General features: G+C 44.2%; 2 protein-coding genes across 9 annotated transcripts in view; one reads left to right on the top strand and one right to left on the bottom strand.

Moving 5' to 3' along the window:
- Positions 1-18628, bottom strand: part of HNRNPAB (heterogeneous nuclear ribonucleoprotein A/B) — a 29686-nt gene extending 11058 nt beyond the window's left edge. For 3 of the 8 annotated variants that reach the window (XM_050713540.1, XM_035560640.2, XM_050713539.1), the window contains exons 1-8: positions 18487-18628; positions 18030-18348; positions 14854-15022; positions 14607-14765; positions 14056-14187; positions 12349-12457; positions 12105-12257; positions 11942-12026 (exon numbers count right to left, since the gene is read on the bottom strand). In XM_050713540.1, the coding sequence (XP_050569497.1) occupies positions 11956-12026; positions 12105-12257; positions 12349-12457; positions 14056-14187; positions 14607-14765; positions 14854-15022; positions 18030-18319 (1083 nt within the window). In that variant the 5' untranslated portion in view covers positions 18320-18348; positions 18487-18628 and the 3' untranslated portion in view covers positions 11942-11955. Of the gene's footprint in view, positions 1-11361; positions 11687-11941; positions 12027-12104; positions 12258-12348; positions 12458-14055; positions 14188-14606; positions 14766-14853; positions 15023-18029; positions 18349-18486 lie in introns of those variants that run through there. The other 5 variants (XM_050713541.1, XM_035560643.2, XM_050713542.1 and 2 more) reach the window with 3 other exon arrangements.
- PHYKPL (5-phosphohydroxy-L-lysine phospho-lyase) lies at positions 205-9337 on the top strand. The gene is made up of 13 exons (XM_035560638.2): positions 205-343; positions 2164-2282; positions 3124-3283; positions 3927-4001; positions 4815-4902; positions 5015-5131; positions 5353-5435; positions 5728-5953; positions 6230-6384; positions 6900-6989; positions 7208-7338; positions 7755-7811; positions 9159-9337. Exons 1-12 carry the CDS (start codon positions 285-287, stop codon positions 7805-7807), a joined length of 1356 nt encoding a protein of 451 aa, XP_035416531.1. The 5' UTR covers positions 205-284; the 3' UTR covers positions 7808-7811; positions 9159-9337.
- Positions 18629-21465: the final 2837 nt, after the last annotated feature.

Genomic DNA, 21465 nt, shown 5'->3' with positions numbered 1-21465 from the left:
GCGGGAGGCCAGGGGCTGCGCTCCCTCATGGCAGGCTCAGTTACGGTGCCGTGACAGCAGCTCTGCTCCCACCGAATGCCCTGCTACAGTACGATGTGGCAAGGAGCAGCACGCTGCCGACACATCCACCAGGCACCCGAGCACAGCGCTGCCGGCTCCACGGCCCGCAGGGGGAGCGGCCGGGGCCGGGCTCCTTCCGGCCGGGGCCGCCCTGCGTGGGCAGCAGCAGCGGCACCGCCCCGGCGGCGAGGCGAGGCGAGCGGCCTCATGAGGGGAGAGCGGCCATGAGGCCGGCGCAGCGCTCCCGCCACGAGACCCTGGCCCTGCGGCAGCAGCTCATCGGGTAAGTGCTGCGGGTGAGCGGGTGGGCAGGCGCTGCTGCTCCCCGCCCGGGCCCCCTGCGCGCTCCCCGGGCTGCCTGACATGGCTGCTTGGGGCTGCCTGACGTGGCTGCTTGGGGCTGCCTGACGTGGGCCTGGGCCTGCTCCGCCCTGGCTGGGAGCGGGGCAGTGAGCGTGGCACCGGGCGCTCGTCCCTGCACACGGCTGCAGCCGGGCGAGTTGAGCTGACCCCAAACGCTCAGATACTCCGACTGCTCGCTGGCCAGGCAACGATTTGTGCTTCACCAGTGCTTTAGGTTTAAGCGAGCAACACCGAGGGGGTAAAGTCTGTGCTGATAGCCTCCAAAGCCTGGGTTTTACTCGGGTTATTAGCCGTAATTACTGTTTCTCAAGGAAGAGAGGAGGTTATGAAACTAAAGCATAAAGTTCCCTTAAAACATGTCTGACACTGCATGCCTGGAACTGCTTATAAAGCAGTTCTTGTCCGTTTGGCCGAGAGCACTCCTGGCTCTAACCAAGGAAAGTGCTGGAGGCTCGGGATGGTGCTGGACCAGCGCCGTGCCCGTCCCTGGACCCAGAGGGGGCTCTGCGGGGCCCGGCACCTCGTCCTTAAAAGCTCATCGGTCAGGAATCTTAGACACAAAAAACCTGAGAGAATCAGCATACGTCTGCTCAACTTAATTCTAGTAAGTAGAAGACTCGCTTCCAGACTCCCAGTTACTTGCTTTGTTTCAAATGACTTTACGTTCTTAGTTTTGTAGAAAGCTACCAGCCATAGCAGCAAAACTATTTGGTTTTGACCACAGGAATTGCCCCTTGTGTATTCAATAATCAAGGCTGCCTTAATCAGTAATGTTTTGTGACAATAAGAGGCAGGCTGGAAGTGTAAATGCTGAACTTGTATTCGAATTGAGAATTGTGCTAGTTGCACCAACCTGAAGAACACCATTTGTGTTTTTGTAGGCAATTTGCCCTGTTACTGGGAACAAAGACCCAGCCTCTCCAAATGCCTCTTTAGCACATGTTGAACTGTCAGGGTAACTTCACAAAAAAAAAACCTTGTTTTATCAACCTACTACCAGTTCACACAGAAACTACAGGATTCCTGTAGGGACACTGAATTATTTTCTTATTTTAGCATTGTCTTTTTTCATTTGTTTGATAATTTTTAAAAAAATATATTTATCATCAAATTATTTCCCTTTTCTTTTTGTTTAAGCAATCTTCACTAAACAAAGCAGTTGCCATTAGCCTTCAGTGCCAATTATATCCCTGTGACTCTATTTGGGTAGATGCATTTCAATTTTAATTGTCAAATGCGTATCAGTGAAACAAAACAAGCTCACTTAATCAGGCCCAGCCTTATAGATAAAATCAAATCACTCAGGAACCACCTGCACCATACCATCTGGACAATCAGTACCTTTAGCAAGAACCAAGAACATAGTAAAAATGGTAATAAGGTAAGACAGGCACCAAAGTTTCAAGAACAGGAAGGGCAGACAGCGTAGATGAAATGTAACTTCACAGGCAATTCCTGTGTGCTGTGCTTGGGAAGTCCTAGGGAAGGGGTTTCTGTTCTACGGTGTTTTTTTCCCCTACAAGCCTAACAAAATTTGACTACTGTGTCAGAGCACAAAGGCTGTTCTCTTCCTATCCCCAGCTTTGTTTGGGGGGCCAGAAGTAAGATGACAGCATCTGCTGCTGCACTGGCGAAACGTCTTTCTCTTGATTAACTGAACTGAAAATATTACTAGCAGAATAAACTGTGACTTGGGGAATATCACTAATGCTTATTTTGCTTTCTGATGCTCCACCACAGCTCTTCTTGCAAGCTGTTTTTTTCTCATGATCCAGTGAAGATTGTGAAGGCCAAAGGCCAGTACATGTATGACGAGAACGGAAGACAATACCTTGACTGCATAAACAACGTTGCTCATGGTAAGTTCAAGTCCTGTTATTTGACACCATATTTTCCTAAGCAGAACAAGGAACCATCAGTGCTTTTTACCTCTGTTCCTTTGTGTTAGGGTGAGAGGTTATTTAACCAAACAAGTAGAAGCAGCCCTTCTTGAGCCTATAGCCTGGGCAATAACTGTTCACATTTGAATCTGTGCGCATGAACACGATGCTTTCCAGACTTGCATGCTGTTCTGTTTTCACAGAAAGGTACTTATTTAAAGCATACAGAGCTTTGTACCTGAAAATGCGAGTCAAGCATCTAACTGTAAAACTCACAACTGATAGTTTGCTGTACTTGTAGAAGTTACTAAGGGGACTATCACAGGACCGCTGCTCAGTGAGGTGTATTATTTGCCTTTTATGAAGCAGCTGTTTTTCTTACAGTACTTTAAATTGTTTTAAAACGGTCAGTGCTGCCAGTAATATCCTAGTAGGGCTATAATATAATTCCTTGATGGTAAAGTTTATCTGCATATATGCAAACTACTAAGCTATTCAAATGCCTGTATTCAAAATAGCAAATTGAACGCTGTTCCATTATATATTATTTTCAGTATTCAACTACCAACCATGAAATGTAATAACAGGCAATTTAAAATTTTCTGAACCAAGAAAAAGAGTTTTTAATGAAGGCTTTCAAGGTGTACCAACGTTATCTTATGCTGATAATACCATTAACGTCCCACAGCTTAAATACGAACATCAGTGGCAATAGTTCTGTACTGTTACAGGACGTAAGCATGAAGTCAGTTATGTGCTTGTTAACGATCACCGTGCATAACGCGGCAGAACCCTAAAACCCCTCTCCCCTCTCTTGCAGTTGGACATTGTCACCCTGATGTTGTAAAAGCAGCCCACGAGCAAAATCAACTGCTAAATACAAATTCTCGTTATCTTCACGACAACTTGGTTGATTATGCAAAGAGGCTCTCAGAAACACTACCCGAAAAGTTGTGCACCTTCTATTTCTTGAATTCCGGGTAAGTCAGCTGTGTCAGACTTTATACCGTTTTTACACTAGTTACATACACACAAGTGTAACACTTATCAAGAGCCAACTGCATGATCTGGAGTGGATGACTATAATATATATGTATTTTTAAAAGTGGCTTGAATTTTTTCTGTTTTGAAGAAACTGGTCACTTTTAGAACTTCTGTGCCTCTGAAGTTCACATTCACCAAGCCTCTGCATCAGGTAACTGAACAAGTGCTTTATCTCAGACGGGTTTTATTCTGTTTATAAGGCCTTGGACTACAAACAATTAATGTAAGGATTTACTGTATTAGTTTCCGGTCTGACTTGTTTTCTGAACTTGAAATTTTTTCTATCATCAAAATTCACTCTAATGATGCATATATCTTGGCTTGTGGGAGTTCCTGTATTCCCAAGCAACTTACAGTTTAAAATAAAATGAACTGTTTGCAAAGTCATTTCTGTAATTCTGCTTTTTAAGATGGATTCTACTCTGTTGAGCAGACCTACCTACGGAGTGCAAAGCACTACGGATTACTAAGGGTGTGTCAGTACTTCGCATCTAGTTCTGTGTGTTCTCTGTAAGGGCAGTCAGAATTTTAAAATTCAACTATCCACACTGAAACATTTATCAAATTTTTCAATTGTAGATCTGAAGCTAATGATCTTGCTCTAAGAATGGCACGGCAGTATACAAAACATGAAGATGTTATAGTTTTAGACCAGTAAGTATGTTTTATTTACTGCAGGGTGCAAGGCACAGTTCTCACAGTTCTGCGCTGGGGTCGGAGCATTACTGTTGCAGTAGGAAGGCTGCAGCTGGGAAGCTGGGAGAAGTAATGTCTCCCTGCTCAGTAGTTGTGAGACCACCTGTGAAGTAGTTAATGTTCAGGTAGGACTTCTCCAGCACAAGGCAGACATCGCCATACTGAAGCAAGGCCAGCAGCGGCCTGCCACAGGGTAAGGAAGCTGTAGACTTAAACGTTTAGAAAAATTGGGTTTGTTCTGCCTTAGGAGGAAGCTAGCAGGAGATCTTACTGCGATCTAAAACTACCTCCTGGGAAGGCACAAAAATGTGAAGCCAGGTCTGAAGCTTCCTGGTGACAGGAAGAGACAAGGGCCATAAGCTGAATTCTGATGGGACATAGGAAAAAACTTTCCTACTATGAGGGTGGTCAAATATTAGAACAGGATGGCCGGAGAGAGACTGAAAACTCCATCCTTGGAGGATATTCAGAAGCAGGCCAGATATGTCCACACCTGCAACTCTCTTAATACTGCTTGTGACTTAGACTGTTGTGATTCTAGTCACTGGCCCCAGAAGACCAACAACATGGACTACTGTCCCCCTGCATCCCTGCATGTTCAACTACCCGTAAGCTGACTGACAGGGATCTCAGAGCAGGTCTCAGCTAAATGACTGTATTTGCACTAGGTGACACAGCCCATCTACTTTGTTTCAGCTGTCAGTAATGTTAATCCTAAAGAATTATTGATACTGAGGAAATTACTGCTTAGTTCTCCTGATTGTTTTTAAGTGCTTACCATGGACACCTGACATCCCTGATTGACATAAGCCCATATAAATTCCGAAATCTAGAAGGACAAAAGGAATGGGTCCATGTGGTATGTACCTATAGCTACTGGCTACTTGTAAATTAAATCATCTTATTTATGATATACTAAATATAGAATAATTTGATCTATTAAATATAGAATACACTGTTCCTTTGCTTAGGCTCCTGTTCCAGACACCTACAGAGGACTGTACAGAGAGGACCATCAAGATTCAGTAACAGCCTATGCTAATGAAGTGGAAAATATTATTGAGCAAGCACGTAAGAAAGGCAGAAAGGTAAGTGTGGTTTCCTTAACCATTTGTCTTGCCTTGGAAATGAGCGCAGGTGATGGTCAGTGCCATTCGACATTACTGAGCTTAGTGATACGGACTTATCAAAAAGAAAATCATGTAACAATAACCCAGTGACCATCTAATAATGCTAAGCTTGCTGTTAACTTGATTTCCACAAACTCCTCTATCGTGTGTTCAAACATTACATGGTACATATGTTTCAGATTGCTGCATTTTTTGCTGAATCCCTGCCAAGCGTTGGTGGTCAAATCATTCCACCAGCAGGCTATTTTCAGAAGGTTGCAGAGTAAGTGGCTGTTCATTATCTTCACTTTTAAAATTTAAAATGCATCCTCTATAGAGGAATTTATCTGTCTCCTGTAGCGTACAGCTTTACAAATAGAAAAAGGTGAACACTTATGCTAGAATGTAAGTTTTGCCTGGCACAGGCCTCTTTTTAAGCACATGGTACAGACTTTAGACCTGCCCAAGTTTGCTTCCAAGAAGTTTGCAAAGCACTGCTTTCTGCATGTTCTAAAACAGTAATTATTATGTTCAGTCTCCCCTTAAAATATAATAAAAGCTGTTATATGTTACAGGCATGTGCGCAAGGCAGGCGGTGTATTTATTGCTGATGAAATTCAAGTCGGCTTTGGCAGGGTTGGCAAGCACTTTTGGGCATTCCAGCTTCAGGGAGAAGACTTTATACCTGATATCATCACTATGGGGAAACCCATAGGAAATGGGCACCCACTTGCCTGTGTAGCAACAACAAAACAAATTGCAGAAGCATTTGCAGCCACAGGAGTGGAGTATTTTAACACAGTAAGTAAAAAGTTGACCAAGCTCTCCTTTTTAAGATGAGCCCTACTAGTAGAATGAGATATTAATGCAACATATTTTTTTTTTTATATATCTTCATTACCCTACACCATTACTGTTAATATTAATGACATCTTTCTAGTATATAACTTTTATTTACTGGCTCCATCAAATATCTATATATCAGTATGCTCATTCTATCACTGAAGCTGCACCTTCAGTGACAAGATTGCATCTTCCTTCCCTTTCACCTGCTACGTGTTCCTTTCCTGAATTCAGTTTGGAGGAAACCCTGTTTCGTGTGCCATCGGATTAGCTGTTTTAGATGTGATAGAGAAGGAACACCTCCAGGCTCATGCCACAGAAGTAGGCAACTTCTTGATGAAGCTATTCAAGGAGCTGAAAACCAAGCATCCCATCATTGGTGATGTCAGGTATCTGTGCCTTATTTACAGCCTTGGCTGCTTTTTGTTGGATTGAATTGTTCATGATAAACCAAACTCATACAGTTTTTAAGAGACTCATCATATCTTTGCTTTTAGCAAAAATCAGGAGCCTACTGTGTATTAGATTAAATCAAACTTGAGCTAAGCAACAGTCCAATATACTTGACCACTCTAGGCCAGTATTGCTTTATGGATTTCCATGCTAAAATAGCTCACTCTCCTGTTTAAACTTTTAAGTGCACAAAGAAAAATCAGTAAGTTGGATAAGAAATATATTCATCATGTATCTGCTCAGAAGGGTAGCACATGACTAGTCTGTACTGTGATACTATACTTCTGCAAAACAGCAATACCATTTCTATCACTAGCCAACAGCCAGCCTACAGTTTGCGTGCCATTAAGGTTTGGTCTCACAAAAACCCTTCTCGATCCTTTGGTTCACTTGCAGTTCCTTCTTATTACATAGATTCACCCTTTATTGACCATTTCTATTTCTTTCAAAGGGGTTCTGGCTTATTCATTGGAGTGGACTTGATTAAAGATCAAGCAGAAAGGACCCCAGCCACAGCAGAAGCAGAGTATCTAATAACAAGGTACCTGGGACAACCATGTGGTTCCTCACCATGCTAGGCAAGCACAACATTTAAAAGGAGCCTGGTACTCTGCAGTTGCTAAAGTATAGCCAACTGGAAGAAAAAGACACCACTCAGTGCAGACAAGCATTGTCTGGGCAGCCAGCGTATCAATGCTTTTGAGTTTTTCTGAACTACATGCAAAGGTGAACGTAATTATTTGTTATTCCTCTTTCCAGGCTTAAGGAAGAATATATTCTACTGAGTACAGATGGGCCAGGAAGAAATGTACTTAAATTCAAGCCCCCGATGTGCTTCAATATGGAAGATGCAAAACTTGTTGTGGACACAATTGACAGGCTACTGACAGGTACTACAGACCAGAAAACTGCCTTATAGTGGTTGCTGTTGGACTGAGCAGCTGAGCCTGCTTTCCAAAAGTCCTGAAACAAAGCCAAGGTGGTGTAGGCACTGAACACATAGGAAAGCAGTCACTCAAAGTTTAGTCTTCACTTCCAAATTACTCCATTTTAAAGTTCCCCAAGAAAACTGTTTACTCCACAGATGCATATGCCACCTTTCAAGAGAGTTTTGCTCTGGTACAGGTTAGTGTTTACTCATCTGAGCAAGGGGAATTGTCAAAGTTAAATTTCATTCTTGAAAGCCATCATATTGACGCATCTGACACTCAGCTTTTTGTACAACTTGTGTGCATTCATTGTTAACTAAGTTAGACAAAAACTTGTCTCAGCCACGAGTTGAAGTTCTTGCTTTTTGTCCCTCTAGATATGGAAGAGCAACGTCTGAACCAGGACAAAACAGCCACTTGTTCTACCTAAGCAGGTACTTATTTATATTCACTCCTTACACTATTATTTAAAAGCTAAGGGTTCTAAGGTTAGCTTCACAGGCACTGCCACTGGCAGTAGATCAGGCCTAAGTATTCTCAGACATGCTTTTACTTGAAATTAGTTTCCAGATATTTTTGGCAGTCTGGAGGCATGGACTAGACTGGGATATATCTGGCATTCACAGCTACCTTCTATTAGTCTGACACCTCTGGAAAACACTGTGTATTCACCTGTTTTCAAACTAGGTCCAACAAGTCTCAGAAATGCCTACCCCGAGCACAGCTCTTATGACAGTTGCTCGGTGCCTTCTGCCTCCAGGCAGAAGCTGGCGCAGCTTCATACAGCGTGCAGTTAGTCAGATGGATAACCACTTCTCAGCAAGCCTTCCGTAGCTGCCCTTAAGAAGGTGTGCTGCAGCACTGTATGCTCTACATGCCACCATTGGGGATCCTCCACTTAAGCCAACAGTTTTATGAAGAGCTATAAGCAGTACTTTTACAGCCATAGCTCCCACTTCACGTAACATTTGATTTTAAAATACTGCCTTTGGTTTTCTTGAGCATTTCTTTTAACTACACAGAATCATTTCAGGTTTGTGGCTGATGTATCACAATTAAGCATCAACTTCACCCCATACCCAGAGGCTTGTAGGCATCAATAAGACAAAACCCTGTTCAGCTTTTCAAACCTTGCAGGTCCTGGTATCTGTTGTGGCCCTTCTACAGTTTGCTTACAGAGAACATCCAGCTGCTACTCATTTTATCACACCCTCATGAGCAGTGAACACTTAGTTAACACCTTGGTAACACCATTTTGTTAACACCACTTTGGTACACCTGGCACTTCCTTAGCCTACTCCAACCAAAAGACAACAACATATGTTTTTAACCAAGTACCCAATGAAGCTCTAGGTACCTGGGTATGAATGTAATCTATGTGATGAGTGCTGGTCTCAAGCACCATACCAGTCACACTGCTATGGCCCTACATGCTAAGGAAAAGGATGCAGTTCAGTGCAATAGCATAGCAGGCACAAGAAAAATGTGTTAGTATTTTATTTAGCAAATTAATGGAAAGACATACAGCTGTTAGTACTATGTATTCTTGAGAACAGAAAGATTACTCACAGTACCAGTTTAACTTAGAAGCCTAACAACTTAGCGTGCTTGTCCACAATCTAAACTAAGCAAGAAAAGTGTTTTTCTACAAGAAACCAAGAACGGAAAAAGCCTCTTACTAAGTACCAGTATTACACTTACATACAATGTAAGTGGAAATGAGGCAATGAAATAATTTCTTTTAATTATGCATTTACAAGGAAACATTTTTCCCCCCACAGGTTTCAAACATTGTTCAAGATCTACTACTAAGAAGTATTATTCTACCATGAAAATGCATGTTTAATCTTCATCCTAGCATGTCTTAGACCAGATAAGTTAACCTTTAATTTTTTGTTATCTTGCTATTAAGTAAAAGCTTTAGGAGAAATAAATTTTATAAGAGCTTGTTTCAACTGTGGCAGTTGTGTGGAATCAGCTTTTATTTAACAAAATATCTAAAACTGCTTACGGTAGCTACTAGGAATATATTCCTTTATAAACTGTTTTCAAAACTCATGCTCTTTTAGGTTTATGCCTGTTTAAAAACTAAGATGAGCCAATTGGTTATTTCTGTTATCTACAGCTACCTATAGGAACACCATTCTAGCTGCCTTTGCCAGGCACCTCTGACCAGTTTCAGCAGGCAGCTCCATGCTAATGAGGTCCTCCTAGTATATACTCAACAAGAGGTCTCAATGAGCAGATTAAGCCAAGAACTTCAGCCCCAAACTCTTAACACCAAATGCATGAGGAACAGACAGCTGAGGGTCACAGCTCCCAGGGCTGTTCTTAAGAAATACTTTGTCCTCAAGAACTATCTGAGTAGGATTAGTAAATCAGCAGTATGTCACAGCCATAAGAAACAGCCTTGCGTACAAGCCCTTGCTTTCACCAGGCAGTTAGCTATTCTTTGCATCACACACTTTTCATGCAAAGAAGGGAAAGCCAGCTCTTCATTTAAGTGCTAGTATCCCCAGTTTGTGCTTAAGGCCACATCACCTGTAAAGGAAGCATTACTTGAGGACCTACTTCCAAACAGCACCAATGTAACAGCCAGCTGACAAGCTACTGCTAACACACTAGCCAGAAACACTGCAGCAGTACATCCTGGCACAACACTATGAAAATCCCCCTCTAGAGGGCAAACCATCTGCTAGGAAAAAATTCTGCTAACCCTTCAAAAAGAAAACAAGTAGAAGGATGGAACACAGTAAAGCACTTCATTTTTCCATCTTCAAGAGTAATACTTCTGAATACTGTACTCATTTAATTGTATGTAGTTTTATATTTTATAGCTGGGCATTGTTACATACTCCAATAACATAGCTATCATGCCCACTATATGATTTTAAATCTGCTTCAATTTTCTTTATACTCAAGATTTCTCCTTAACCCCAGTCAAAAAAGTCTTAGAGACTTAACTTCAGTTTGTTTCCAGAGACAACCAGCAGGGAGCAGCATATTATAGCCCCTGCAGGAATAGCTGCTTGCCTTATGAAAAAAGTGAACATATCACTAACATTTGTTTTTCCTCTTTTCTTAGTTACTTGATTTGGTTGCACTTCTGGTTTGTTTGTTCAAATCATACAATAAAAAATTATCAGCTTTAAAAGTAATATCAAACCAGTTACTGCAACAAAGATTAGAAGTTTACTCTGCACAGCAGCACTTACAATTTGGATTATTTTTAAATTTAAGATTGTGACTCCTCTGCAACAAGACAGGCAAATCAGTTATGTAGAAGTAGTGATAAAATACCCAAAAAAAGGAAAGCATCTCTCAAATCAGTCATTTGTCTAGAAATAGGGCTGCATCACTAGCAGCAGCTTTGTTGTTTTTCCTCCCACAGCACAGCTTCAGTAGAAGTTCTAAAGAACTGTGTTTTTTTGGGGGTACACAGTAAGACTGCAAAACTCAGACTCTGCATTGATAATTTAATGTCCATCTAGCCTGTCTTTCATGACAGGTCTACATATTATTGAGAGCTTGTAGGAATCTCTCAGACTCAAGACACTGAAACATGAAGGAAGTACAGCTAGCTTCTTGCATAGCTCTTGTGCCTCCTCCTGCAAAGCTGCCTAGACTGCCAAGCCCTACCTGAAACCTATGCCTCTGGCTCCTCCCACAGAGCCTGCCAACGCAGGCATTACTAGTTATGCTGAGCCTCTCTGCTTGCCTAGACCATGAGCCAACAGCACAGCCTCCCCAGCAGCTGGGGAATTCCACCCAAGTTCTCTTCCATAACCTCCAGGCAGAAGTGACTGCAGTGTAGCTGCCACTTAACTGCAAGCAAACACAGCTACCTACCAATAAAACCCTCTAGTTCCGAGATTAAAAGCATTAAGCCCAGCTCTTCATCTACCAAAGTACTGCCATGAGCTAAGTTCTGAAACAACACACCTCTGTTTTACTAATACATGAGCTGAAGAATGGCACAAGACACTAGATTACGCCTTTTTTATTTCAAAAGCTAGGATAGCTTCAATATCCATGTCATGGTGAATCAGAACACATGTAAAATACCTTACAATACATTAGATTCCAAAAAGGTACCAAAAAGTACAGTAAAATTAACACTTCCGTTACAGGAAATGTATGACACAAAAACAATACAAAATAAAAAGGTGGAAAGTGACACTGGTTCCCTAAGATGCATCTCTTTCTGTACAACTGGAGTAATGCAGAGTCCATAGTTAACTCCAAGAGGCAGTCCCTAGATGCAGAGCTGCAGCTTTAAGCAGACCCTCAAAATCAGTTTCAGTTTAACCTATTAATAAAATCATTAATTAATATCTTCAGCAAAGCTGAAATTTACACACCACACTGTCTAGACAACTAGTTATCTGTAAGTATTAAACATGTAAAACATTTGCAGGGAGCTCTTCCAAGTAAGATGCACATTTAACAGGCCATAGAAATTTATTGTAAAGTTAAATTTGGTACAGAACTGAAATCTCCATCTACAGCATTGTATACAAAACCTATGCAGTCATTTTCCAAAAGAGACCATGCCACTGCATACCTGAATAAGTTTGATCAATATGGCTTGTAGTTATTCTGATGGCCACCACGCCTTGGTGTCTTCCCATAATTTGCACTGCCTTGACCTATGAACAAGACAACAAATGCATTAAACTGCTAATTAGTTACGCTTGCTTATACCCAATACAGTTCTCTTTACTTACTGTAATCATAGCCTGGTCCATATCCATAATACCCATATCCTGAATAATCATAGCCTCCATAGCCACCATAACCTTGCTGATAGCCGTATCCTTGATTCCCATAACCCTGGTTCCAGTAATTGCCATAACCTTGATTCCAATTTTGACTTTGAGCTATAGAAGGGAAAACCATCCACAAAATCCCATTTTAGTACACAACTTATTTTGAATGTGTCCATACTAAAGCAGTGCGTGTAGTACTTACCACCGCCTCTTCCACCTCTGCCTCTTCCTCCATAGCTACCTCTTCCTCCACCACTACTGAACTGCTGCTGCTGGTATACTTCTTTTGGCTGTGCTACCTTTATCTCGCACTGAAAACGAAGAACAAGGAGGAGTGTGTAGATCGTCTTAGAGCAGCGCTGCCCAAACCTAGCCACCCAGGGAAGCCAGCGGTTATCCTAGAGGCTAAGGACATGTATGTGCTGTGCTTGCTCCCTGTCACACAACCAAGACAACTGCATATCCAGGAGCATCTGATTTATCGCACCGCCTGGGCAAAGGTAAGCCACTATCAGCAATTCAAAGCAGGCCACTGCTTTCAGAGTACTTCATGCCGCCCGTATCCCACCATCAGCTTCCCCACAGAAGAGGTGGGGAGGTCACCTGAGCACAGCCACTACCGCTCCTGCAGTGGCCACAAGGCTGCCCTGCATCCTGCAGGACCTCTCAGGCTAAGGTGCTCTGCTGGCCTGCTTCACCTGAGCTGCACTGACTGAGGAGCTACCAAGAAGGCTGAGAAATAAGCCAGAGTGAGTTCCCCTGGCAGCCTTCATACACCCTACAGACAGGGTCTGTGGTGGGCTGTAAAGTACACTTAACTCTTAAAGTCACCTATCGAATTATAAGATTAGGTGAAAGCCAGAATTGCCATGTCCAAGATTGGTTCCCAAGCTCCAGCTCAAGCTGTCAGCCAGCTTCTACTTCCTGAATCTGCGCATGGTGAGACATGAAAACTCCTGCTCCTGGGAAAGGAACTATTCCCTGCAATGGTACCTGAGTAAACCCAGCTTGGAGTTCTTCACACAGGATCTTGCTTTAAGGTAACGTGCTGTTTTTATTATTACTATGACAAAACAAGCCATAGTTGCAAGATATACAAATATGATTTCTCTGCTCCTTGCGCACATGACCCTTCCCCGCTCCTGACAAACTTTATTGCTTACTACAGTATCTGGCAAACAATGAACAGGTAGGTGCTTATCAAAAGTTTACCCTGTACTGTGTGTTAAGTCCAGTCTTAAACTAAGAGCAACCCAAGTCACTGCATGAAGCAGTGTAAAAGATTCAACAGGGCAGGCTTTGAAGTTACTATATGGTTGGCACTGGACACAGCAAAGAGGGACACCTGCCAGCCAGCAAACATCCCTTGCCTCCAGTCCTTCTCACTAGCTTCACACCTGAAGCTGCATTAGCTCCTGCCACAGATGAGCACTGTCAGCTGCTCAGAGCATCTCACACCACTGTTAGAGCAGGTCACACAACCAGCAGGCCAGGTTTGAGGGTCAGCATACATCTGCTCTCTGGTTCCTGCAGCAGTACCAGTAAGCCCTGCATTTATGCAGTTACTCTACGCAGAAAGAAGAGTACTGGTCTGCTCAAATGGCTTGTATCACCATACTGATATATAAACAAGCCAGTTTTTCTGTGTGTTTAAGTAACACAATTAGATCCTTTGCCTATAAAAGCCCCTACAACACAGCAAGCGTTAAAGCCACAAATACTGGCAAAGAACCTTGGTAGGCTCTGTGACTGAACATATGCCAAAAAAGTTATGGTAAATTGCAAGCTGGCCTTATTGTACTTTGGGTACTCTGAAATCAGAGACCTACAATATCGTTTTCAGAGTAAGGGTGTAGTGGTATTATGCTTAAGAACTTGGTCAAAAAATTTACAAATCCAAAGTTTTTACCTTGCTTCCACTGACGTTATGGAATTTCTTCTCCAAAACCTTCTTCACTGGATCTTCTTCCTTGAAAGTGATGAACACAAACCCCCTCCTTTTGTTGGTCTTTGGATCCATTGGAAGTTCAATTGCTTCAATCTGAAGACATGAAATACCGTTTTTAGACTTGTATTTTAGCAGAAGAGTTGAGTACATTGCATTGGGGACAGTAAGGCTGAAAGTAAGTTTTGTATCTATGCATATTGTGCAACAAAGTTGCACGAATCTTCCTATAGGAAGATTAGCTTTCAAACCAGAGGCTTTGACTCTACAAATCTTAAAAGGCACTTTTAAGATAAATATTATGGTTTGTTACAGGTAAACTTTCTAATTAGCCATGTAAGCAACTAGTGCAACATGTGCATTCCTTGCTTTCAAGATGGGTAACCTCTGGATCAATTGTAAAAGCCTTGATTACTTCTAAAGTTAACATTTTGCAACTTGCAAATTATTAGTCAACCAAACAGCAACCATAGACTATGCTGTGTTCCACTGTTTAGTAAGATAACATTACACACCTCTCCAAACTCTCCAAAGTATTCCCTGATTTTCTCTTCTGTGGCTTCAGGGTTAAGTCCCCCAACAAAGATTTTCTTCACTGGATCCTTTTTCATTGCCATGGCCTTCTTGGGGTCAATTAGTCGTCCATCTAGCCTGTGTTCTTTCTGTTCCAGAACCTGAAACATAGTTTGATAAGATTAACTCAAGCTGAAAAGTTTCCCTATAAGTTCAGAATCTAAAAAAAAAATAGAAGCTTAAATTCACCTTTTCAACACTGCCAGGTTCTTTGAAGAGAATAAATCCAAAGCCTCTGGATCTTCCTGTGTTGGGGTCCATCTTTATCGTGCAGTCGGTTACCTCACCAAACTTGGTGAAGTAATCTTTCAAGTCTTTTTTGCTTGTATCCCAACTGAGGCCGCCAACGAACATTTTCCTGAAATTTCAAGAAGAGCTATTTAGACTCAGGAAGTACTACAGAAAAGCACATGCAGCAAGATGCTCAGGCTGGTGCACAACTCAGCAGCATTGTCAGAAACAGGGCCAAGTGCTTAAGATTAAACACTTCTGCATCTTGTCAAAACCTGACTAATACTACAGGAGTGCACAACATGGTTTTTCTTCCCTCCTCTTTGAAGGAGTTACACAGTGCACCCTAAAGTTTATGACATGCCATAAGAAACAGTAAAGGTGGCCTAATGTATTCCTTAAGAGTGACTTACATTCCTCCAGCATGATTCTGCTATTTGCAAAGCAGTATTGATTACCAATTACTGCCAGTTCAGTTTTTGGAAAGAAACTGGGGTCATTTCTAGTGCTTTGAAAGCACTCAGGCTAGAAAAGGGCATCAAAAGCAAAATACTTAAGACCTCTTATGATTTGGATAAATGGCTGTAAAAATGTTAGTCCTAAGAACAGCCCCCAGAATTTAACCAGACAACTACAACCCCTAAGAACAGCCTCCTACAGCAGATGGGACTTTGGACCTGCCTCAACAAGTACGCTGTGCACTTCTTCCTGTTTAGGTCCTGAATCTAGTTCTAGCTCACCAGTACTACACCACTCAACTAGCCTTCCCCTTCCTGAAAGGCCACGATACAGCACTTCTCTACCCACTTGCCCACACAGAACAGCTCCAAAGCATCACAAAGAACTAGAAACAAATGAAGTCCAATGCAGAACTGAAGCTAACAAGCAAAACTAAGATCTGTCAATAAGGTACTTATCAAATGCCTCACTTCCAATGAAAACATTAATAATGCGACTGTATTTTCTATTTTCAGAGTTTCCAAGGTAACAAACTAAGCTTTTGAAAGCATTTGAGCCTTTTTACTTAAAGCAGTTTAAGTTGTCATTGCTCTGTTTACAGGCAACCCAGATCTGGCACTAGAAGCCACCAACACTTTAGAAACTAGACTACGACTACATAAAATTGGCTTTTGGTGTTAAAGTGTAACTGTGACTTGCTGAAGCCAGCATCCATTGATGCTCAAAAGGCAACATAATTAAAAAACCTTTAAGTGCTCTGTTTTCTAGGTTCTTTGCCTTGAACTGGATGGAACCATAACCTTTGTAGGCTCAGTCATTTTTCAAATCAAGCCCTGCTCTCTCAAGTGCAGCATGGTACAGAAGACCCAAGCAAAGTCCGTGTGCTTCTCACAGCCATTAAAAAATAGGCCCTAAAGAAAAAGCCCTACAAATTTTACTAAGCCTTTCAGTAACAGGTAAAAGTTAACTTCATGGCTTCATTCACATCAGAATAGCTGACCATGCAGGACTCCTATAATCTGCAGACCTTTTTGATAGCATACCCTGGAACCATTAAACACACAGAATGGATCCAGAGAAATTCAAAGTTTGGGAGGACAAGAGCAATTTGTCCGCAGGAAGCTTTAGCTGCTTTATGCCCAGCAGACAGGGCTATGGTAGACAGGCAGACATTGCCACGTGCTAAACTCATCTTTTACCATAGGAGTAGATATTACACTTTGTGATTTACAATCCTTTGTTGTTTTTTTTAAGTTATCACAATCAACACCTACATGTACATAAATATCACAGTGTAGAGCCTTTGAAATTAAGACCAATTTCCTAGTATTTAGTTTCCCCTTCAGAGGCCACACAAACCAGAAAATTGCGCTCTTAAGGTATAGTTATTTTCTTCCCCCCCCTCAGCACATCAACACAGATAAATCAAAGCACGTTTCAGCTGTTAACAAAACAGCGTCAGTGTCCTGAACTCTGCCTTGGACCAGTCCGCATGTTTAAATTTTCACATAGTTCAATCCCTGACAATAACTGCTTTTCTTAGGGGTTTTAGTTCACATCGATTTGGGGTTGAAAACTTATCTCCTGCGCAACAAAGGAGAAGACAAGACACTAACACCCACCATGAGAGCAGAATACTAAAGATATATAAAGAAAACACACATTGTGGATGTGGTTCTTAATCTTTCAACAGTGGAAAAGGCACATCCAGCCCTAGGTAATGGGAAACTTGTATAAGTCTAACTCCTTCCCTTAGAGCCTAAATCTATTATGCTACAGTGGCTTCAGCTCGCTGTTAGCCTCAGGGAGCTGACCCCTCTGATCAGGCCCAGTGACAACAAAGGAAGTTCCAATGAAATACACGGGCAGAGAGGATCACAAAGACCCTCTTCAGAAACAGGCTGCAGTTTTCAAGTCGAACATGGATATTCATAAAAATAAGAAACTGACAAACTACAACGGTAAATAAATTAATCTTAAAGCTGAAATCCAACAAAGCCATCAAGACTCCTCCACAAATCACTCCTGAGTGATGAGCAGTTTTCTGACAATGCTGCCAAGTAGTACACCAAAACCGCTCTTTCTTCCCCAAACGCATCACACATCACCTCGGTCACGCCGTTTTTCCCCTCAGCCCCTCCAAAAATACTTAAGACTACCACGGCTACCTCCCAAGCGCGAGTTATTTTTTTGGAGGCGTTACACAAAGCGTGCTCGTGTTTACACCAACGGCGAGGCTCATCCATGCGGCCCCCGGCAAGTTGGAAGCAGCCCGCCCCCCTCCGCCAAAAACCAACTCCCCCCGTCCTCTCCTTCCCTTAAAAAGGCCCGAGGAGGAGAGGAAAACGCGGGCCGGGAGGCGAGCCGAGCTCAATCCCCTTCCATTTTCCAGCGGGAGCAGGCGAGCAGCGCGCTCCCCGCCCCTCCCCCAGCCACCACATGGCGCCAACAAAAGGCAGCTCCAGAACAAAGGAAGCGCTGCTGCTGCTGCGAGTGCTGCTGCTGCTGCTAGCGCTGCTCGTGCTGCTGGCGCTGCTGCAGGGCCGCGGCTCGCCCCAGCGCTCCGCACCGGGGCCTCCCGCCCCCCCCCCGCATCCCCCCGGCCGGGCACCGCCGAGCCCCGCAGCGGGCCCGGCTCCCGCCCGCCTCCCGGGGCCCTGCCGGCGCCTCCTTACCCCGCGTCCTCCTCGTTCTTGCTGGCGTTGATCTGGTCGCCTTCGGCCCCGTTCTGGCTGGCGGCCGCCCCCGCCGTTCCCGCCGCCGCTCCGGCTGCCGCCGCCGTTGTGGTCGCCGCCGCTGCCGTTGCTGCCGCCGCCGCCGAGCCCGCTGCTGCTGCCGCTGCCGGGGCCCCGCCGGTGTCGGGCTGCTGCTGCTGCTGCTGCTCCCCCCCGGCGCTCTCGGCCGCTTCGTGCCCGTTCTGGGTGGCGCCGGCGGCGGCCGCCAACTGCTGCTCCGTTTCGGACATGCTGCCCCGGCCGCTGAGGCGAGAGGCGCCTGCAAGAGACGGGCGGAGCGGGCGGGCGGTCAGCGGGCGGCTCCCCACGGCCTGCCCCCCCCCCCCCCCCCCGCCGGGCCCGGCCGGTCTGATCCGGTCCTTGCCCCTCCCCCCCCGCCCCACAGGCCCATACTCACTTTAAAACCCGCTCGCGATAAAATCCGGGCCGGCCGGAATCGGATTAAAATCCCCCCTAGCCCGCCGAGAGCCGCCCGCTGCGCTCCGCCGTCCCCTCCCCGCGGCGCTCCGCTGCTCCGCGCCGCCGCCTCCTTCCCCCCGCGACACGTCCCCACCGGCCCGCAGCCCCAACGCGTGGCCGCCTTTATAGCGCCGGAGCCCCGGGCACATCGCAACAAGGCGCCTCGTCGTTGGTCTCCGCCGCTCGTCACTCGCGGGAGGCTGCGGGTTCTGATTGGCTTGGCGGCGCGCGGCGGGCGGGGAGGGAAGCGGTTGGCGAATGGCCGCCCGCGGCACTGGGCTGAGGGGGGAAGGCGCGCGAGGGGCCTCGCGCCTCGGCTCCCCCCTGAGGGGGCTGTGAGGTGGCCGCCGCCTCCCCGCTGCCTCAGGGGCTCGCTCGGGGTTTTCCCCTCGGCCGGTTCCGCTGCTGCTGGCCGGGCTCTCGGCTGTGCTGTGGCACAACCGGGGCTCTCAGCTCTCAGCCCAGGCCTCGGCGCTTTGGCCCAGGCAGGGCTGGGTGAGGGGGGCAGCGCTCCGTGCGGGTCCGCCGCAGGTTGCTGCGCGGTGTGGGGTCCTGGTGGCTCTCGTCACAGGGGCAGAGCTCGGGGTTGGGATAGACAGGCACAGCTTGCAGCCACGTCTTTAAAAAGGAAAAATTATGCCCTTTGCTTGAGGGCTAGAAATAACAATTATTTCCTAACTCTATGTAGTAATGAATGCGTGTGCTATAAGGGTGCTCTGCCCTCTCAAGTATCTCCCCTGGCTCTACTTGGGTACTTGCACCCGCTATTACAAGGCAGAAAAAATGCACGTAGCTAAGTGAATATAGCGAGGCATTATATTGTTAGGCAGCCTAGTCTAGGATGCAGGCTGTCCTTCAGCAAACTGCTTTTAGAGCATCTTTTATCCTCTACAAGATTTGTTTTCTAAAGTAACAATTTGGTAAAGTTAGCATAGACTATGCTGTGTGTGATTTTATAACCTTTGTAGCTGTACAAGCAGCAATCACTAAAGATGAGCACAAAATAAAATCAACAGAGTATGTTTGGATTAAGGGCTCGATCCACTTTTTTAAACTTAAAAACAGCCCACTGCCTCCTCGGGCTATGAGCCAGACCTCTTAAGGGAAAGGAGAGGGGGAAAAAAAAAAAAGAAATCAGTGTTATAATATCATATGAAAAATAGCCCTCTGCTACAGCCAAGAATTTGAAGCCACTCTTTTGTTATGGTGCTGTGGCTTGCCACAAGAGCCATTTTAACTGGTCCAAGCTGCTTTGGATTCCCATGCACACGCGCAGCAAGACTGTCATCATATTTGTTACTGGAATTGCAGGTTTTTTTGCATATAATTTCTAGAGTTTAAATTGTTGGACATAATGGCTATTTGCTTTTGTAAATCCTTTTTTCCTCAAATGTTTAGTGCCCACGAACTGAAAAATATTAAAGCAGTCTAAAAACGTGATCAACATGAGTAATTTCAAGAATGTAAGAGCATAGTATAATATACTGATGTGTGATTTGTCAGCCAGGTGCTCTATTCATGAAGGATATTAATGTGTAAATATTCTGCTACACTTTCAGCCCAAGCTATAATAGCTCGGAATTTTATCTTTAGAGATGTTTATCTCAACCTAGTCTGTTGACAGCGTCGGGCAGGCTATGGACGAGCCCTACAACTAGCTGTTAAGGCTAAAGTTTGTGAATGAACGTCATATGAGGTCAGGTCCAGTTACAACAATATGAAGAGTACCTAACCAGCATGCTTGAAGATTGTAATGCCTGTAGGACAGGTTGTATCTGTTATCTGATAAAGATGCTTATTGTTACAACACTACATTTTTAAACTGTTTTTCTTACATTGAACTTTAAATAAAATGTTAGAAACAACAACAACAAATATAAGATGGTCTTTATCCTGATTTATGTCATCTCAGAGAACTTGCCCCACATCCGGCAAGAGAACTTCTGTTGAGTTCTTTTAGGCAGCCTTGGCTAAGATTGTAATCAGTTTATACCAAAAAGGTATGGTTTCTGATTAGAATCAGCTAAGCCATGGTGTCAACTGCATGTGTTAATTTACACAGTGCTGTCAGTTTGCTTCCATTGGAAAATATCCTGCAGTTGCGTAAATCACTACGGGGGGAGCTAAGATCAGACTGGTATTTGCAGGTTCAGTTAAATGTGGGGGCTGACACGGTGAATGCTACCTCCCTTCCTCACTAGCCACTTTCTTTTTTGCAGGTTTCTATGTATGCAGCTGCTGAATGGAGACACGTTCTGAAGTTACAAGTTCACAGACCAGCTTGTAAGAGTAAACTGAAATGGGCATCATTTTATGTGAGTCTGTCATGTAAGGTGATGGAGATCATGCTCAGCTGATGGAGAGAACCTGAGTGGTTTCGATTATATAATTTATTACTTAATCTCCCTCTGCTCTGAACATCCCCTTTGTATTTCATGAAGCCTTGCTAAAGACTTGCATGATTGTCATTTCATTTGGCGTTCTCCATATGCTTTTCCCTTTCCTTCTCTTTTTCACTTTTCCTTCTTACTTTGCTGAACTTGTTTCATCTTTCCTTTCACAGCTCTTGCACTGATATTTTGGCACATCATCCTTTTCCTGCTTAACAGTGCTTCTTTAAATCAGTTCTCTTTTCCAGCGGCCCGTTTCTTCTGGTTAGGTCCATCTCAATCTCTCAGCTTGGCAATTCTAAGTAGCAGTTCCCAACTGTCAAGTCTTATCTGTGATTCCCAGTTGCCCCGTTTTAATGTCTGATGCTTTTTATGTCCCATATCCAACAAGAGGATAACAACATGGTTGTGTATCTGGTTTGGAAACCGAAGACTTGCATGACTAACAGAGCCACTCTTTGCATATCTACGCATTGAAGACTGAGAGAGATGATACTATGAGCTGTTAATGAGTAATATTTTTCTCA

The sequence above is a fragment of the Cygnus atratus genome, chromosome 14, assembly GCF_013377495.2.
Source record: "Cygnus atratus isolate AKBS03 ecotype Queensland, Australia chromosome 14, CAtr_DNAZoo_HiC_assembly, whole genome shotgun sequence".
In the NCBI taxonomy this organism is placed as follows: Eukaryota; Metazoa; Chordata; class Aves; order Anseriformes; family Anatidae; genus Cygnus; species Cygnus atratus.
This window is presented reverse-complemented; position numbering and strand designations above follow the sequence as displayed.

Excerpts from the sequence above, each read along its gene's own strand:
- PHYKPL (XM_035560638.2), top strand. The coding sequence starts at position 285 with ATGAGGCCGGCGCAGCGCTCCCGCCACGAGACCCTGGCCCTGCGGCAG. Across the intron at positions 4,903-5,014 it reads AAAAGGAATGGGTCCATGTG|GCTCCTGTTCCAGACACCTA; the intron begins GTATGTACCTAT and ends TCCTTTGCTTAG. Across the intron at positions 5,436-5,727 it reads TATTTTCAGAAGGTTGCAGA|GCATGTGCGCAAGGCAGGCG; the intron begins GTAAGTGGCTGT and ends TATATGTTACAG.